We start from the raw sequence: 20645 nt of genomic DNA on the forward strand, positions 1-20645 counted from the left end.
TACACGACACGATGAAATCACAGCCCTACAGATGGGTTTCTCTTCCCATTTGAAGCAGTAGTGAATTTCCCTCTGCCTGCAGAAAACTTGCCCCTTTTTGTTGTCAGGTTGTTCTTTTTCTTTTATAGTGCTATTACAAATTATCCTGTCAGTGAGGTCTGGATAGGATGTGTGAAAGCTCCTTTGCCAAACCGTGAGGCACTCAGTCAACCAGTGCCATAGTTTGGATTAAGACTGCATTGAAGGTCTTAATTTATTTCTTTGACTGTCTAATATGTAGTGTAGGTAAATACATATTTCTGAGAGACTGCCTCCACTGCTTTATAGAGAAAGCTGCTCAACACTGCTAATTTATTAAAAATAAGGGACAGGCATGTATTACTAGATCTTCAATAAATACAGCTTAAACACCTTCTTTCCTCTATAAGAGAAAGAAGTTTTCATCTGTGGAAAATCATTTTTTGCCTGCAGGATTGTTGAAGGTTGTGATTAAGGTTACAAGGAGACAGACCAATGTGCCTGGAGAATAATGTCTGGGATTTCCCCAGAGCTGTCGTTGGAGAACTGTGCCACCTTTCCCTGTCGACCCTAAAGGGACGGCTGTACCACCCTGGCAAGGGACCTGCAGGGGTCAGAATTGGATCATTAGTTGTGAGCAAGAGAAAATGCAGGAGAAAACATGGTCTTGACCTACTTGTTATTTATAGTAATTCATATTGGTTTAAAAGCCTGAAAATCGCCTGCTTTGGTTCAATTTGGAATGAGCTGGGCAGTGGAGTAGTTGGGTTAAAAGATCTTCAGCAGGCAAAATGGGGCTACAGCAGTAGAGCCTGCTGTGAATCCCCAGCCTGCTGGGTCTGCTCTTACAGGCAGATCCTCATGAGCTAAGGAGCAGATGGATCATAGCATCTCGGTGGAAACAGCAGGATGGAGATACAGACATGCTTGAATAACAGCGATTGCAATCTGTGAGCTAAATTGGATTTTAAAGTTGTCTTAATATCCTGTATTTTAGGCACGTGCCTTATTTTTTAGCTATTTTCTGCCCATAGGCATAGACTTTTTTGGATGAGGCCATCATTGATTTGTGGGTGCTCAGAGGTTACCAGGATAACCAGACGACAGCCCAGTGCCTCAGACACTCAGGTTTTGTAGTGCGTGTCAAGGTTCCAAGGTTTCAAGTCAAACTCTTCAAGAGGTACCATTTCTGCAGCCCCCAGCAGACCACGCCCAGCCAGTGCAATGTGAGAATTTGGCTCTTGATTGAACATAAACCTGGTCTGTGTAACTCTGATGTTCCTGGGTAGTCTCCATAAACCATTTAAATAAGAATTGCTGGTGTCAGAGAAGGAGTTTTCCAGAGAAACTGGAGAAAATTATCCACAGAAAGAGAAATTATCCACTAGAGAATACCACAGAGTCACAAAATTGTATGGTTGAATGAAATACCAAGCTCTGTAATGGTGGAATTATGTATATACTTGAGGTGTATGTACACTCCAGCTTTCTTCCTTATAAGTTTCTTGTGGACTGAAATCTTCTTACTTTATGAATACTGTTCTGGATGGAAGACATATTTCTTCAAAAGTTTGAGTCTCATCAATGACCTGTGACTGCAGTTGTTCTGTGGCTGGCAGTGAAAGTTTTCACATGCATTTGCAGTAATGAACTTCTGGCTCCTTTGTGTGTCACCTTTTCAGGGAAAAATCCTTCACAATCTCTCAGCATTTATAAAAAAGGTTGATTTTTTCTGACTGTATTAGAAATCACGGCTTTTGTTCAGGCTAGCTATATGGGATAAAACCTTCAGAAAGGATAAGTTTCAGTTAGTGAAATGTGACAGTTAAATAAGATTAGAGATTTCCTCTTCATCTGCAAGTATTTACTTGAGTATTTCTATCATAATAAGTAATAAAATATTTTCTGTTAGGAGATCGAATGGTTTGCACATTGATATTTTAGATAGCTGTCTATTTTCACATGTTTTTATGCTCTTTTTGGCAGGTTATCATAATAATTATCAATATGATGATAGTTTATAAGGCTCTGTATTATCCAGGTCTGTAATAGTGCTATAATGTCGTATCAGCTTTGCTTCCAACAAAATGAACCAATACTTTGCTCTGGCTAATGTGCAGCAACTTTGTAGATGTTGATAATTATGACTGGTGCCGCTGAGTAACCCTCTAAAAGTAGCATTTTGATTTTTTTTTTGTGCTGCACTGGGATGGCAGCCAGTTGGCCTCTGAAGATAGTTTCCATAGCTACTGTCCTACAGAGAAAGAAAATGCTGCCACAGCATTTTTCCTTTGCACCTTTATAGTTTTTATACAAGCTGTCAAGACAATTAATTTTCATCAGATGTATTGGTTATTAGCTGTTGAAAGCAGGGGGGCATGGGTTGGTACATATGATGAAAAAGAGCATTGAACTAAGTAAAACATCAAGAGATTTCTTTATGTACACAATATGAATGCATTTCAGATTTATAAAATCCCATTACCGCAGCATCTGATATGCCAGAATGCAATCTATGCTCAAATGGCAAGGTCTTGAGACTGTTCAACTTTGTTTCTGAGAATAAGCAAGCCTGGCACTGACTTCCACTGTTGTTTGTTGTTGGATGTTGTGATCTAGATTTTTAATTCCTTTTACAAATGAAATGAAAAAAAAATCCTTATCTCTCAGGAAAGCTCTCAAACTTTGACTAGCTTAAAATAAAGACAATGTTATGTGCCTCTGTGCATAGAAGAGCATAAAAAGGGCAGTAAATACTAGGGCAGTATATTGTGTAACAGTGAGCATTGAGTATGAGATTGTTTCTTGTGGACGGCATGGGTAATGTCTTCATTGCTTTGTGCAGTGAGGCTCAACACACATTGTTTCAAAGTTGGGTCTGGTTCTGGGAGTCATTAATGTGGTTCTATTACCAACTCAAACGGCACATTTCCTGTAGAGTGCTCAGGTAGAAATAAGTATTTGAGTACTCAGATCATAATATTTGAGCAATTTGTGAAAATTTATGACACCTTTTTGCATTTTGTGTTAAATAATGGGAGGGGCTCTGTCAGCTCTCTGCAGTTACTGATCCAGCTGCTTTGACCTCTTCAGAGACTGTGATGTTGGCTCTCCCCAGGTTTGTCCTCTTCTGTGATGTCCAGGGACAGTACACAGATGTTCCTGAATGGCTCTGTCCATAATCATTGACTTCAGGAGCAAACCAAGTTTGCTTAGGAGAACCAGCACCAAACCCATGTATTAGAACTGGTGAGAACGTGTTGACTTCGGCAGTGTTAAGATCCTAGTGAAGGGCAGAGTGCTTTGTGGAAATACAGAAGGAGAGGATGTGGAGGAAATTAATACAGGCATAGAGAGGAGGGTGGGCATTGGGGGGTACAGTTAAATAGGTTAAAGCATGGCTCTGGCCTTTAGTGGGACTGTTTGGTGGTTGGCCAGGGAATTCCTGGGAAAATCCTCTGACCGTTGAGGAAGGAGCAGATTTATAACCTAAATGAAAAAGTCCAGCCAGAGTGTGACAGTGGCTGGAGGTCTCTACTGAAGAGCATATCAATAGAACAAAAGTCTGAAGAGTCAGAGGAAATTTTGCTGTGTGGCAGGGACAGCGTTTTTTCCCCTCCCTGTCCAGTAAATCTCCCCCTGTGTGATTTTTGGCTGGCCAGCTGGGCACTGGCAGAGGGGGATGTGTGTCCGAGGCTGCTGGCACTCAGGCTCAAGGACTGAAGGATGGCAGGAGGCACTGGAGTGGTGGGACTGTAATTAAAATCCCATCTGGGGGATTGTGGCTGGCCCTGGAGGAATGTCCCACAGGTCCTGCTGAGCCACTGGGGCTTCCAGCAGGTGCCTGAGTGGTTCTGCTGGCCCAGGGAGCGGGGCTGAGCCTCTGGCCTGCCAAGGGCTGGCGAGCCCCAGCCTGAAGTAATTTCTAAACCCTGCTGATCTGCAGTTCCAGCTATCCCACTCCGTCATTGTCCTGCTCTGAGAAATCCAGGCTGGTTGTTTGTCTGGGGTAACTCAGCTGATTAAATACATGTCACTGTAAATGGGCTGACTGAAACCAGCCATCTGGCTGCCTGTTTAAAGTGTTAAATTACTGCTTGGTATGATGGCATAATTTTCTAGTGGTTTTAAATACTTTTCTTCATTAATACTTTTGGCTATCAGTACTTGTGTGCACTTAGAAACATTTTCCTTGCAAAAGAAAAGTTGATTGTTATTGTTGCAGGGAATGCTCCAAGAAATATTGCAGCTTTTAAAGAAAATATGTCTTTGGGAAACCGTGTAAACCATGATCTGTGTATACGGGAAGAGAAAAATTATTCCCTACCTATCTAGAAAATAAATTGTTTTCTCTGTCACTTGCGACTCTGAGAAATTGGAATAATAGGATTTTTAAGCAAAGCCATAGTTTTTATAGGTGCATACAGAAGCACTGTCTATATGTAGGTAGAGTTCATAATGTTTTCGTAAGACACTGCTGAGGTAAAATACCTGTTGACAGACCTCATGTACCTTGAGAGTTTATCTTTTTCTGTCCTTTCCTTATCTTTATCTGAGACTGGGAAAAAAGCAGCAGCATGCTAACTAAAATATATTTTAATTTATCATGTAGCTGTATTATATTATCTAACACACTGGGACGTTGTGTGGATGCCACAAGCTTTGCAGGCAGAAGCCAGGGAAGAGCTACTGGTGTAAGGCTTTACCTTTGTGGGCAGAGCCAGCAGCAGGGCAAGGCAATACCTCTGTGTCTGGTTCATGCAGTCTCACCAAAAATGTTTGATGAAGGGATGAATATGTGGAGGTTTTGTGCAGAAAAATATCCTAGCATTTCATTTCCACATGAAATTAGATGATAACAGCTTTCAGTGTCAGCTGTGAAAACTGCTTTTGTGGGATGTGCAGTAATGAGCAGGTACTAGTTTTATAATAAGGAATAATATGCAACCTAATATGTTTATATGGGCTTTTTCTGCTTCACTAAAAAAATTTCTTAACTTGTCTTCTAGATAACCTCCAAATGGCAGATGAAACTAATTAAGAAAATATCTTGTTAAGGAAAATATGTCAACATGGAAGTATCTTAGTGCATCAAAGTCTGCTGGTTCTTGCAGCCTGGTGAAAAAGGAGAAGAGATTCTCTTCTGCTTTGGGGACTTTCGGGAAGGAAAGTGAACCCAAATATCTCTTAGATATTGATCCCCTGAGTTCAGAGCAGCTCTGACCACCTGGATAACAACTTAGACCATTAGTAACATATATTCAACTTTCAGCTTTTTATGCACTCTTGTAAAACACTGAAGAGCCACAGTTACAATTTTGCTAATGAACCTTGGGTGTGGAGGAGGTCGCTTCTGGCTTTCTCTAAGAAAATTGCTCGTTATTGGGCGGAGTGGATGTTAAAGTAGGTGCTTGTTGCAGCCTCATTCTGACCCTTTTATTACTAAAATAAGGTATGGAATTAAAGGTAAACCTTAGGTTTAAGCAGAAAAACATCAAGGTACCCATCTATCAATTTTCTGTCAGATGTTTTGATCTTATATGCTAAAGGCATGGCCATGATGCAGGAGAGTTACCTACAAAATTAATTACCTGTTTTATATATGTCTGTTTTAACTCCTACTCTAATAATCTGGATACTTAAAGTGTGGTTCTACTTTATGATCTCTAATATCAAAGTAACTTAAAATCAAGATTAGGGTCACTTACTTAATTGGAAAATGCCCTTTATTTGATTTATTTTCTTGTTACAGCTTTTGACTGGGGAATTGAATTTTGAAATAATCAATACCTTGATTTAAAATGGAGCTTTTCCTGATTCTGGAAATGAAGTAATACTTGTGGTGATGCTATGTGAGCACTGTGTGATTTTTATTTTGCTTTCTGCCAAAGGTGATGTAGCTGGCTGCGGTGATGGCTGTAATAAGTTATTTCAGAGCACAGTTCATTACCCAGATACAATACATCTGCTGTGAAAAATGGCAAAGAGCTTTATTCAAACATCAGATGATTTCAAAACATGATATTTGTTGCTGAAACTAGAGAAATGTGGAATTGCCTAAGTGTCTGGTTGACATTTGAACTGCTGAAAGCATTCCCATTTTAATACTTCAGACAGTTAGTATTTCTTAATATACATTTAATATGTTTGGAAATGCCCAAACACTAACACATCTTAATCCTTATTCATCCTTATCTTTTAAATTATGTGTCTTGTTTGCTGAAGCTGAACTTCCATTGAAGTTGATGCTATTTGAGCTCTGAGAAGCTGGCCTCATTCTCAGAGCAGAGCTGGCTGTCTTTGGGGAAAATGCCCCAAGAGGGTTTAGTTTGTCTGGGGTTTCTTGAGGTTTTTGCTTCCCTGATTCAGGTTTTAAACAGAAAGCTGTTTTTTTAGATTGTGTTTACTTGTAAAAGGATGAAAGGACACTGTTTTATAGCAGCATTTTCAGTCACATCACAAATAACTGGAAAAGCTCTATGTAACAGTTCTGGCCCAGCTTTGTTGAGCTGTACTAACTGGAAGGATAGATAGTACTCTACTTTCACCTGATAATGCTTTGTCATTTAATATTCAGAGAACAGAGCTTGAAGCTGTTATACTGAAGAAGTTCAGAGCACCACTTGTTGAGTTTTTTGACTGAGCTCAGTAAAACAACTTGAGCAACACAAGTGGATCTTGTGCCTGTTGCTATTCAGTCTTCCCTGTTTTATTTCTAGTTGTGCCTTGACTGTATGTGAATTTAAACGGCTTCATAAATATAAAAATACTGCCATTGCCCCACTGATATGTCTGGATTTCATTTTCGGTGTTGTTAAGTGTTACACTGGTATATTATGTGGTAAAACTGTCATTGATAACTTAGTTTCTGCATCTCTACTTGAACATGTTGGAAAGCATTTTGCATATATTGCCATATGCTGCTTCCATTATTTAAAGTGACAACTGTAATTTCTCTGTTGGAATTAGGCTGTGTGCACGGCTGTGTGCTCAGTACAAACACTGCTCTTTGAGGAGCGCTCTCAGTCTGGGCTGAGGTCCCTGTAGAGCCACGTCCTTTCAAAAGCCAAGCTTTTCTTCTCCTCTTCTAGGTCTATTGAGACAGCAAAGCTTGGGTTTGAGGTTTCAGTTAATCATCTAATTTGTCAAAACACATAATCAGCCAGAGGCCACTGCCTTTGACTTTATCTAGTCTTCTTTTATGGACAGAATGATAGAAGAAACAATTATATCATTAGCATGGAACTGATTTTATTGCTGTAAGGCTGCATGAATATGAATTCGTGTGTTGGGTTACTGAAGGATACTTCAAAGTGATTTTCAACATACTGCTTGTTTTGTTTCCAGCATGGTGAGACATAGTGTAGAGAACATTATTTTGTTTAAGGCACACTGAAACACGTTCCTTAGCCTGTGGGAGGACTGGGGGAAGTCCAGCAGTTTATAACTTTTTCCGAGGCAGTTTGTTACAGCATCACTTTAAATTAAAAAAAAAGAAGATTCTTCTTATTAGCTTTCATCTGTTTTTCTCTTCATGAAACTAGTAGCTCTAGTAGCTTACCCAAGTCCATAGAAATTTATAGGAAAGTCTGAATTACCTTCTCTTTCAAAATCTTTGCATTCAATAAACATGATCGCATTTCTGAAACTGAAAACTAAGTGGCAGTTATTGCCTGTTGGTAAATCTTAAGTATGTTTGATGTAGACATTTAAGAAATCGTCTCAGAAAATAAATATTTCATTTATTTTATCTGTCATTTGCTAAGAGTCCTATTGGAAAGCACCTGCAGGGGCTGTATCAAAAGTGCTGTATCCAAAAGTGTAATCTCACTGTTCAGATTATTTGATTTTCTGTAAAATGATGTGAGAAGAAATTGTCTTTTATCTCTCAGAGTGATGAACAACAGAAAAAATTACTCCAGGGCCCTGATCTGAGTTTCAGCTGCTTTGGCCTTAAAATGGAGACGGTTCCCAGTGAAACATGTCCACCTGACTGAGCAGTATTTCTGGGTCTTACCAGAACAGTATTCTTGAGGGTGCAAAATGATCTTACAAGAAAAAAAAACCAAAAAGAAAACAATTTATTCAGTAAAGAAAAGGACTTTCTGACCAGGTTTGATCCTTTTCTGTATTTTCTCTGCGAGTGGAAGGTTATTGCAGATTGGTTAGTGATTTGTACCAGAATATCTAAGTATTGAACAATTGTGTAAATGCAAAAAAAAAAAGTCAAGAGAGAGGGTTGTGAGCAAAGTGAGCAAAGCATAAAATCACTTTGGTCTTGCTTCTTATCCACATGGTTTTTTCAAGGTATTTCAGTGTTCAGTTAGAGCAGGACATGAGTGACATCCGGAAGGTTACAGAGTTTGCAATAAATATAGCTCAGAGAGAAAAAAGACATAGCAAATGCAGCCTGTTAAGAAAACCAGAAGTCCTCATGCTGTGGGATAGAAATGCATCACACTGTGTAACACCTTCCTTTAAAGAGAGATTACAAAGAATACCAGGAATTGTTGTGATGATCTGGGAACAAAGGAGTGGAAAACAGAGGTAAGAGATCAACCAGTAATGAAGCAAAATCAGGCATCTGCTTTGAACTGTAAGAGCAAAAGTGAAAGGCTTTGTAGAGAGCAGGGAGGAAAATCTTTCTAAACATTCTCACAAACAAATGAGAACTGGGTGTATCTCTTGGGCAGAGCTGAAGGAAAGCTAGTTATGAAGAAAGCAGTTGGATCTAGGAGTTTGGTTGAGCTTAGTATCCAAAACAATGAATTTGGGGTTTGTGCCTTACACCCATTTTCCTTCAGTGTTGGGTTTCATCCTTTTTTTTTTTTTTTTTTTTTTTTTTAAGAAATGTATTTCTGTCTTTTCATTTCCCTAAAAATACAAGAGGTGGCTTAGGGGTGTGTTTCTGGGAACTCTGGTTTACAGACCCAGTTGCCTATAGTCTTCATCACTCTTTGCAAATTTGTTGATTTTCTAAAGATGGTAATTTACTACCAGGATGTGGAATCAGCACTTTGCACGAATGTTACCCACAAAAAGTAAAAGTAATTAGGATCAGGACTAAGCAAAGACCTTCTGGTTGTGGTAAAAGGTTTGTGTGGAAGGAACAGGCACTGTGAGAAGTCATAGTAGTGTACTGACATTTCTTGCTGTTAGTTTATGTCTGGGTAATTTTGGTTATGAAAAAATGTTTCCGTGATTTTCAGTTTTACGTGAAACAAGAGTTCTGACTTCATTTTCATAGAGGACAACCATATAAATTTCAGCTAACACCCTCTCAGACAGCCTCAGGGGATAAGATGGAAGGAGTGAGAATTCTTTTGTGCTTTGATGCATTGGTTGGGAAAGTTACACTCCTGTTAAGTGTGATGCATTTTATGTTAATAAACAAAAGATCATTAACTGAAGACTGAAGTGCTGCCAATCCTGAATCTTTCATGAGCAATAAATTCTCATTAAAAACCCCTTAGGGAAATGTATGTCCTTTCAAAAGAATTTCCACAGCACATCATCTCCATGTGACAAATCTGCAGAGAAAAAATATATATGAGGAAAAGTGATTGGGGAAATTTGTTAGCTCAACTTTCAAGTCCTTTGCAAAAAGAAAACCTTGTTTGCTTCTTTCTTCCTTTGTTTTTCATTTTCCAAGGTTGTGTTACATCCAGGCTCAGTGAAAAAATAATTCACTTCCGCTAGAAATGGCTGAAGGGGTTTGGGTCACAAACCAAAGTATTTATCATACAGCAGGAGATAGATATCTTCTGGATTCCAAATATTTACTTAAGAAAAAAACCCAAAACTAACACGAGTAAACAATACAGTAAAAATGGTATAAATCTCTATGCTGTAAGGATCTGATACTGCAAATCATCCATAACACCCCAACCAGAAACACAAGAACTGAGACTCTGTCTAGTCTAGAGAATGGCTTGACCCAGATTAAAACTGAACAGCAAGAAAAGAGATGAGAATTTACACACTCACAAGCTGGGAGACACTGCTAAGAGCAATGCCACTGAGGAGGAACAGCTCTGTGTGCCCTAACAGGAATGCTGTGCACGACCTACAGCTGTAGCCTGGCTTGAAGTCTGGAATAAAGCAGAAGTGCTGAACGACGTGTTCAGGGCAGGCAAGATGGGAGAGATGGTCTTACACAGAGTGGTTCCTGTCTAGTACTTTCTCTGTCTCTTCTGTCTTGAATGAGCATTAAAAAAATAATCTTTTGATAGTTCTATAGGCAGAACTTCTCCATTCACATCTCTGCTGTTGCTTTCAGTGTCACCAAGTCACAGAAATAAAAATAATTTAGAAGCAACATCTGCTTCAGCAGCACCTTCCTTGTGTTGGTGACTGATGTGTTGCCAGGCCCGTGTCAGCTCTACCGAACAGCCCAGTGTCACCAGCTTTGGTACTTCTAGCAAAGAGAGCAGCTGTTTTTGGGGATTAGGACCAAAAAAAGTGTCTTGTGGGCATGTGAAATGAATAGTGGCAGTTTGTGTGTGTTGGGAATAAGAGGGATTAAAAGGTAGTGATTTACACTGTTGTCTTTCTCCATGGGCCAGACTTGCATGTAGCAATGACCCTGTGCCTCTTTCTTAACCCACTTTGAACTCAACTGCACTATCAAGCTAAGCTGGGAAGTTTTGAGCAACCTGTTGTATGGTCTTATCATCACACTTAAAGAAGTGGAGCTCCTGGACCATATGCTGCTGAGGGAGGATCAGGTGAATTAGTCATGTACCAGAGAGACAATTTGCTTTTCACACTGACCTGGACTGGAGAAGGTCATAAGAATAATGTGGTGGCTCTGAGGATGATGTCACAAAGCAGATAAACACCACTGTATGTTTTAATTAGAAAAGTGCAAGCTGTTAAAGGATTCTCAGGGAGAAATTTTGTACCATTTAAAGGCTTTGATTAAATATGCTTTGCTTAGTGTAAAATATTTTTTTAAACTAGCACCTGGAAAAAAGAGCAAGCAGTAATTCTTCTAGAATTACTAGCTGTGCAACAGCTGCCTATATTGTAATGTAAAGTTTTCTTTTGCTGAATTAATATTCCAAACTAACTTTTATTAGTCCTTTCCTTCTTTTTTTCCTGTTTGAACACTGAGGTTTTCAGTGATGATAATTGTTTGAGAACTTGGCAGCTTGCCTAATTGTACAAATTCCCACTGTATGCTTCTTGGATTGCAACCTATTGGCAGAAATAATACAGCATTAAATATAAATATTGCTGTTAATGTAATACTTAAATTGATAAATCAGTCACTTATGTCAAGAAATTCCAAACTACAGCACTGTGAATTTGTCAAATTGTTTTTGCTCTATACTTTAAGGTGTGGATTTCAGAACAGAGACAATAAGGTTTCTGGTTAATGTACCAGTTTAAATAATAACGAATTTTGTGTGATGGATCCAGTGCTCATTTATTTTTAGCAGTGGCTTTTAGTAGTTTAGCTGGGATATATTGAATCAAAAGGTTTAAACAGGGAGCAAATCTGTGCAAGATTTGGCCCTGCACTTTGCTTTCTGATAAATGCAAGGTTTCCATAATGCATGGGCTATTTAATTCATAATGTGACAACTTGTACTTTACATGTATTTCAGAGTTCAGTATTCTGGTGCTGTTTACTTGGTGTTTTTTGGCACTTAGGTTTTGATGTTTTATACTTGAAGGGGTTGCATTCAGGTGGATAGCCAGGTGTAAGTCTCTTCCTGCTGCAGTTTACTGCTCTGTGTTTGGGCTGTTTTTTAAAAGAAGTCTGTAAGTATCTCTCACTGCTCTCTGCAGGCTTTAGACATTGTTAGAAAAACATGGGGTTTTCTCTCCGTTTTTTTCTTTCTAGAAAAACTAATTTTTTTTCCCAGACCAATTTTCTTCTTCTTTGGTCTGGAATCTCAGACCAAAAGAAAGGCTTCAGAGGAACGTATCTGCAAAAAAATTGCAGTTGAATGCATAATCTCATGAATAATGGTCATAAAGTGAGATGTTCCAGGAGATTTGTAAAATGATTGCTTGGTATGATTCATAATTATCTCAATGATTTGGCATTGTGTCACACAGACATTAGTCTTTTATTCTGCAATTGAATAAGTGCCTAATGGGGGAGAAATCACTTTTTCCTATTTTTTTCTTAGTCAAGAAACTGCATTGATGTGATGGCTGATGCCATCTCTTGCTTGGGAGCTCTATTTCTTGTCATTCTAATTATTTCTCACATACTAATGAAAATTATTTAAGGGTCTGTATTTATAAAGCTTTTGCTCTTCACTTACTGTTTTTTCTGCATCACCAAGGTTAAAAACCATCTTGATGTTCAAGAGAAAAAAACCCCAATGTTTTAAACTTTGGGTCTAGACCTCCTCAACTATGTTTTTTTGCCTAAATCTGTACAAAATTTGAAAGGTGGGCAGTACTGTGGAGTCAGAGCTAATAATGGAAGAAGACAGTCCAACTTTAATAAATAAACAGATATAGATAAATAGATATATTTGAAATGTTGTCTGAAATACCAAAGAATCATTAAAGTAGGCAGCCTTGCACACATAATTTCAGTGCTGAAAACAATAAATATCAATGAAATAATAAAGATTGCCAGTGTGAGAGAGGATGCTTCTGTTGAAAAGGCATCGCTGCGTGTTCTCGTGCTCGTGCTCAGAGGAGGGGAATTACCCTGCTCAGGTGCCCGGCTGACCTTGGATGCTGTGCCCATGCTGGGAGAGTAATTTGTCATGGAAACAATTTGGGGATAATCTGCCATGGACTCCTGATAAGCTTCCCTTTCTAGTTTCTTTGCCATGACTGTCCCACTTTTTAGCCAATGTTTTTGCTTTTATAATGAAGGCTCTCCCCTCATGGTGTTCCTCTCTTCGCCTCCTCCTTTCTGACCTGTTCTCCTGTGATTTCTTCCATGGCATTTCTTTTGTATCTGGTGTCTTGTTTGGATGCTTCCAACTAGATTGTTGTCTTTGAACTTCTTCAGATTGATGTACATGAAAATCCACTGGAAATTGGTGAGGAGCTCATGAGGATTGCTGATACTTATTTTAGATTATAGTTACAATTTTTTTTCCTTGCTTTAGTGTCACCCAAAGAAAATACAGTTTAAATAAGTTATTACCTGTTTCGCTTGTCTGGATTTGGCAGAATCATGTCTGATAGAAGAGAAGTTTAATGTAAATTATATTTTCTGTAGGCTTATCTTTTATTACCAATAAATTAGCAGAGAATAGGAGCTGTTCCTTGCTGGTGGCTCATCCTATCTTTCCTGCTTCTGCCTGACAGCATTAGTACTTCTGTTATTGTAACTCCAGTCCTTGCAATTATTGTAAAAGTAGTTAAATGAAGCCTGTACTTCGCTCAGCTTTAAATTTGCAATGAATATTTTTTGTGCAGGATGACTCCTTTATTGCCAGATCTGGCTAAGGCGCTGAGGCTCTGAAAGCCCAGTTCCACAATGCTCTGACATTTATGGAGCAGCAAGCGCGGTCGCTGTACGTGACGGTCGGGGGAAGCAGCATTGCTCGCTCTGACATTTATGGAGCAGCGAGCGCGGTGGCTGTACGTGACGGTCGGGGGAAGCAGCATTGCTGAGCGCCGCGCCCGCAATCGGAGCTGAAAGAGGCGCATGAGTTCACTGCAGCCATTCCACCCTGGGCCCTTCCCCTGTCACATCTCATCCACTCGATGGGGTCAAGCCTGGTCAGCGCTCAGATGGGAAACCTCCCTGGAAAACCAGGAGCTGAGGGAAGCCACGCACAAACTGTGTCTCTCTGCACAAACTAGCACCCTGCCCCTGGGTCAGTTGTTAGCACCGTGCTATGTTTAATCCATGTGTGATGGGGTTTAGTTGTGGCTTCTTCTGGTTCATTGGAAAGACAATGCTGTGTCTACAAGTAATGATACAGGGGGAAAAACGTTATGGAGAAGTAATTTTGGTAGGCGGTAGATAAGGAATGGTTCCAAGGCACAAGGAGGTTTGGGAGGCCTTGCAAGTCTGGGTTCTGAGTCTCTGTCAGTTTTCTGTTTGCTTTTTCCCCATGAGAAAAAAAGTATTTATTCACCTTCTGAATATCACTGTGATAGTGTAGAGTGGAAACTTGGTTGGGATTTTTCTGCTCCAAAATAGCCTCCAGAAGGGATGGAAGGACTCGTTGGAATATGGCTTGGCCATTCTGCTTGGCCACAGTCACCAATGATAAAACAAATATTCACTGTATTTTCAAAGTTTGACTCTTTCAGTGGTGATTTTCTGGCTTTTCAAATAGTGAAAGTTATAAAACGACAAGAAAAGGTGGGCTTCACTTTGTGGTGCAGGACTGATTGCTTCTGAATGAAATTGCTTCAGAGTGAAAATTTCCAAGACAGGATGAAACATGAAGAAAACACATTCCTGTTCATGGAAAAAAAGGTGGATAGAGAAATGAATGAGTAACTTTGGAGCTTCATACCTATGGAATTTTGTTGCGTAGAGAAGTAGTAATTTACTTAGAAAATAGGAAAAGTTTGAAATCTTCAAGTGCCAATGTTGACACTTGTTGAAAATGTAAGAGCTGTCAATACATGCTGGCAGGTTGTGGAGCTGATCAGGACAGGAAAGGACAGCATCAGGGTGGATAGAGCCCTTCTCTTCCTAGGGGATCATGTGGCTTAAGGTTTGCTGAAGCATTAACTTCAGTTTCAGATGATGTTTCTAAGATACTTCCCATTCTTTTTGAGTTTTGACTGTGTTCGTCATTAAAGATAAAATTACTTTTCGTCATTAAAACAGTAAAATTACCACTGAAAATACATCCTGGTTCTGTATAGCTGAGGTCTTGGCAATTGGATATATTTCAGCACATTTTAACTTTATTCAGAAGCTACTTTAAGTAATATCTTTCTTAGATGGAGATGCAAAGCCCTATATCTGACAGTTTTTGAATCTGAAGTTTCCAAATAAAAATGAAGATCAAAGTTTGGGAAGCTGAAGTACACTTCTAGAGTTTCTGGGTTTATTGTATCAATGTACAGTAGCAATACAAAAAGAACAACTGAGAAAAATAGAGCCTTTCATGTACCCAGTGTAGCTTTTATTGTGGTGCTTGATCTGAGGAGATATGTTACCACATCAGGAAGAGCATCAGCATTTGTTCAGAGTTAAGGGATAGGTAGGGGCTTGTGACTGAATTGACTTCCCTGCCTTTGTCCTTGTGGATGGGGGAGAAGCTCGAGCAGAGTGGTTCTGTGGTGGAGCCCTGAGCTGTTACTGCCATCTGATACAGGGTTTCTTTTGTCTGGCAGTTGAATGAGTTGAACCTGGTGGGAAAGGAGAGTGAAGGAGAATTTTAGTTAAAGGAGAGTTCTGAATATGCAGAATTATTTAGCACATTTATGTTTTTCTTGGACTAAATGGGCTTTCCTCAAACTGTTGTTTTTTAGAACAAGCTACTGCAATATCTACCAGTGATACTGGGAGTTGAAATGTATCTTTCTTCCATCCACACTCTGACCGCTTGTGTGCTTGGCTCCATCTGGAAAGGATATAATTGAATCCTTGTTTGGCTTCTTTAATTATTTCTTTGCAAAGTCTTTGGCTGGGAATTTTGCCACTTACAATACAAATATTCAAACCTAAGAGCATAAACTGTGCTTTCAAAGAGCATTTTTGTAAACCTTTTATCATTTGGAGGTTTTTCAAAAGAGAACATGAGACCTTCTCAATGAACATGTATTAATTGTTTAAATCCCCAGAGAAGATTTTGCTTCCTTGCAGGTTGGCTGTAGTTGCTAATTAACTTTGTTAATTAGTCATGCTATAAGGATGAAACATGCTTGATTAAAAATAAATAAAATCATATAGCAACAAAGCGATGCTACTGTTTTTTCCTATTTAAAAACAAAGATTAAAAAAACAAGATTAACTTTGAAGCTGCATGTCAAACGTTCTTTACATTTGAAACATCTGAAAGACTAAAGCAGCTAAAAGCTTATTATTTTTGCAGCTCAATCATAGTAAAATGTTTTGTAATACCACGTTAGAAATGGGGGCTGAGAGTAGTCACTGAAGGTGCTGCCTTAAGCAGAACTGACTGAGATGGTGGATAATAACCAGAGGGTTTATTTGGTCATCCTTAGACATAAAGGTCCTTGTTCCCTCCTGTCATCTATCTCATATGAAAACTTCCAACACTGTGAATTAGTTTTAAATGCTGTTGGCTTGTAAAGGGAGTCTGGCCACATTCATTGTCAATCACACGGGTGCGCGTTTGTGTAGCGGTGGTGGGAAACGGCTCGCTGTGGGCAATGGGCCACGTGCATCACTAACAGAGCTCCCTGGAACAGTCTTGGGGTTAACTGTGGTCCACAGGCACGCTGAGCTTCTGCCACACGTCCTGCCCAGAGGAAGGTAGCCATCTGCATGGGCTGGCTGGGAGTGCACAGCTCCTTCACCTGGGGGATGCTGGTGGGAGGGAGGAAGCGGGAGCATAGAGTTTGCTTGCCTCGAAGCTGACTCTTTGTAGACATTGTTGGAACAGATGGCTCATCTGTACCCACTATGGCACTTTTTTTTTCCCTCTTCTACATGATAGGCTGGTTTCTTTTTCATTTTCTGCTATTGAGAAGTGGTTCTGATCCTAACAGCAGCAATGTTATAAACACAGTTTGAGAATGCCTGTCTTTGCTGTCCTTCACTGGGAAAATTGCTGAGAAAACCTTTCTGAATCTCATCAGGGATCCTAACCCAGACAAGGAAGACCTGGCATCGTTGGAGAAGCCCTCTTTGTGAATGGACCTTGAGGGGAATTTATTCTGTTAAAATTCCAGGAATGTGGAACTGATTCCATGTTGGAGTTAACATGGAGAGAGGGAAGTAGGAGTATTCCTGATGTAGGAGGCATAGCTAAATAAACCTCTCCAGACCACTGGCAGGAAATGTATGGAGGAGTGGTTTGTGGGGGGGTTGTTTGTTTATTCTCCCCCCACCCCCCACATATTTTCTCATAAAATATCTTTAGGCATTTGTTTTGCAATTAAAAGGTCAAAACCTCCTCAAAGGGAATACTTGCTTTTTCCACTAGAACATATTAGGGCACTGAAGCAGTGCAAAAATGCGAGGGGCTATTTCCAGCAGATGAACTAAATCCTTAAAATAGGATTAACCAGTTTTGTAATTTGCCTGTGATAGTATCTGAGCAAGGAAGGGGGGAAGTGGTACGTGTCTTTTAGAAGCTGTGTTTAGGACACCTGTGTTAAGGCTCTCAATGCTGGACTCTCAATGCCACTTCTCAGTTTTCTATAATTTTTCACATGTGCCAAAGATCTTGATACCATGCTGGAGAACACAAACCCAACTTCTACAGGGCTGTGGCTGTATCATCTTCAACTTTTGCTGATATTCCATGGTTTCAGCATCATCCCTGTTTACAGATCAGGATTTTGGCAATGCTTGGTGCTAATCTGATAACCATGATTGTTGGCTGTGTGGGGAATGCTGAGGGGTGCAGCAAGCATGTGGGGGTAGGTGACCAGCAGGGAGACTCAGCTTAAATACCACATCTTCTGCCAAAATGGAGAGAGGGGACTGGTGCAGTGACCCAAGCATACACTGAGCTGTGGCTGAGTGACAGGAGTGCTGTCATTCCACAGGAATTAGGCAGGCATGCTCAGATTTTCCTCATCAGGAACGGTTCCTGAGAAATGGTTTAAAGGCTACTTTTTTTTTCTGCACATTTGGGAATAAAATACCATAGAGCAGTTATTTTCCATGCTGGATGAGAGTGGCCCAGTCAATGATAGGACCATTTACAGAGCCTGGGCCCTACTTCTGCCCCAGCTTGGCAGCTTTGTGGGTCTTTGGGGGATGGAGTTGCCCCCGCCCATACAATGGGAAATTATCTTTCCTTTTCTTTGTATGCTAATCACTACTTTTCATTCCTTTCTTACAACTTTTCAGTGTACTTAAAAATGTGTTGTGGTTGCCAAATCCTTAATTAAACAAAGTAATTATTAGTTGAGTCGAGCCAAACATTTGTGTAAGGATCTTATATGAAAAAAGGCTAATTAAAAAAAAATCTAATAATTCAGTAGTTGCAAAATGCATCACAGTATGTTTAGATATAGAATAGATGGTTTTAATTTCAATTTTATGCATATATTTATTGATGGTGCAGCAGCCTTCTGGCATGGGTTAATATGGTGCAGAATAAAGCGGATGGGCAGGGCTATAGGAAAATAAATAACACAATATGATTTGCACAGTCTGTTTCTATATCACTGGCATGATGAGCTACTTTGTTGTTTGAATGAAGCAAATGATGTTTGGATTCAGCTGATTTATTGACAGCTCTGTCAAACTGCCACGAAATGAAACAATAATGCAGCCACTAAATACTGCAGGAGAACACGGGGAGGAGAGCGGGGCCTGCTGGGGGGGAGAAGGCACTGGAAAATGAACTGCTATTCACAGGCTTTTCTTTCCGTAGGGAGAAGCTGTCTGTGGCTCGGCTGCAGCGGGAAGTTGCCCAGAGTAAGAGCGAAGGAGCCATGGTAAGCTGTGCCTACTCGCTGCTTTGCAATTCTTGTCTTGCTGCTTCAGGCACATTTGGTCTGGCTGGAGGTGGTCACCAGAGCATCAAGGCTGTCTTGGACACAACAAAGGGTTGCCAATGACGTATTCATAAATGTGAAGAAACTCAAGGCTTCGCTTGCTTGGAAAAGCCATGATAGAGAAAAGCTGCTTCATTTTTCTGCTGATGGTCCTTACTGGAATTGGAAGCAAGGCAAGCACAGAAAGGCAATTTCTGATGAAAAAGCAGTAGATTTACTTGCCTATTAAATCTTAGCCAACCACAGAAAAATGGAAGAACACAAGCATGGAAGCTTAAAAAAACCCCTCAATCTGATAATTTTGTAAATCATGTAGTGCTCCTTGTATCTTCATTTTTCATGTACCAATTCATGAGATTAGCCTTGTAAGCAAAAGATGAAATGGCAGATTTTTGGTTAACCGCAAACCTCAATTTATAGAGTGCCTTATCTCTTCAAAACAATTTTCTTTAGGAGCTAACATGTGCTGAGTGTGCTTAATTACTTAATATCTGAGGAACTGCTCCCATCTGTTAAAGAGTTTGTTTGTCCCTATCTTCAGATAAAATGTCTTAAGCTTCCATGGGATAAAGCAGACCTGTTCAAAAACCTTCAAACCCAAACTGTCCCCTTGAACATACGTGGAAGTACCGCTGATCTGAGTGAGTTGCACAGTTGGCCGTGAAAGACTTTGGTCCCAAATTTGTTTAACTTAGCAGCTGTTGAAGGTCTCTGGGGATGGGGTGCTCTGTGAACTGTGTGATGCAGGGTCCTTAAAATGCCACTAGCCTCCAATGAGGGCCATTTATAAATCCTTAGTGATTAATACAATGATGTGAGGTTTGGAGGGACCTAAGTGACAGGTGAGAGAAACCAGCTCTGAATCTACTGTTCTCACCACCGCCCCAGATGTGCCCAGCTCAGCTGTGGGAGCCACTGCCCTCTCCCATCCCAACACCACCCCAATGTTCCTGCCCTTGGGGTCTGCAGCGTGGCTGGGTTGGCCACAAGGAGACTTTCCGATAGGGTTTAAGCAGTTGGGAAGCCTGGCCCGTGGGTAATGTGTGTGAATGGGCACAGAAGTCCTGGAGGGACTGAGGAACAAACTTGTATCAGGTAAAGTTGCAATCCAAAAGTCTGTGACTGAGATAAAGCTCCTGCTGCCTCCAGGAGAAATTGTGCCTGAGGAAGAATGGCAAAGATCAGGCATTGGATTTGCAATTGCATTTTAGTTTTCAGTGTAAATAAATGTCAAAATCTGGGAAGAGCTGTTTACTCTACTTGAAATATTTCCTTCAATTTTTTTTTTAACTAATTCCCTTGGAGGCATAGCAGTAATATAATATATTGAGTGTAAAATATCCTTAGTGGGATAATCCAAGGCTATATGAAATGAGCAATACTGATTAACCTTCTGGAGCTGGTAAGGCTTTTGGTATGCGCGCCCACCTTGTGGTCTCCTCTCTTGACTGTCAGACACTTTTTACATCTATGGGGCTGTGGGATAGATCACTTCTCCCTGCTAACCAGGTTGTAATTTTGTATAATTTGTTGAGAGGCCAAGTGTTGTAACCCATTAGGAGCTGACAGGGAGCTCTCCGGGGGTGCAGTCTTCCCCCAAGGTAAATACTGGGTAGTTTTTCCCCTCTTCCCTGAGGGGTAATACCCACAATTATCCGGCAACTAGAGCCGAGAGCTAGCGCGCCTGTAGAGACGATTGCTTTGAAGCAGTTGATGTATGGAAAGTTCTTTGTGTCTTAGAGCTGGTGATTTTAATATGAAACACAGCAGTCGTTAATTAACATTAATGAACTTGCGGGGCTGTGAGCAGTGTGAGAGCAGCAGGGGTCTAGGGGCTGGAGTACTTGAACCCAGGGGAGGCCAGGGATGAAGAAAGTCGTGTAGCTGCGTTCCCAGGGCGTGCGGCGAGGAGCCGGCTGCACACGCTGGGCTTGGAGCAAACACTTTACAAACATTCACAGCGAAATTTCGGCGAGGGATTCTGAGCCAGCAAGCCTTTGGCAAGCGGCGGGGCTCCCTCCGGAGCAGCGCTG

The 20645-nt window shown here is 40.4% G+C and overlaps 1 protein-coding gene across 9 annotated transcripts in view; it reads left to right on the plus strand.

Moving 5' to 3' along the window:
* NCKAP5 (NCK associated protein 5) overlaps window positions 1–20645 on the plus strand; it is a 380374-nt gene that overhangs the window by 165547 nt on the left and 194182 nt on the right. For all 9 annotated transcript variants that reach the window (XR_001863945.1, XM_017740231.1, XM_017740229.1 and 6 more), the window contains one exon: window positions 18489–18552. Coding sequence is in view for 8 of the 9 variants with exons in the window: in XM_017740231.1 (XP_017595720.1) it covers window positions 18489–18552 (64 nt within the window). In the remaining variant the exon portion in view is untranslated. The remainder of the gene's footprint in view (window positions 1–18488; window positions 18553–20645) is intronic.

Source organism: Corvus brachyrhynchos, unplaced genomic scaffold (assembly GCF_000691975.1).
Source record: "Corvus brachyrhynchos isolate BGI_N302 unplaced genomic scaffold, ASM69197v1 scaffold126, whole genome shotgun sequence".
Taxonomy (NCBI): Eukaryota; Metazoa; Chordata; class Aves; order Passeriformes; family Corvidae; genus Corvus; species Corvus brachyrhynchos.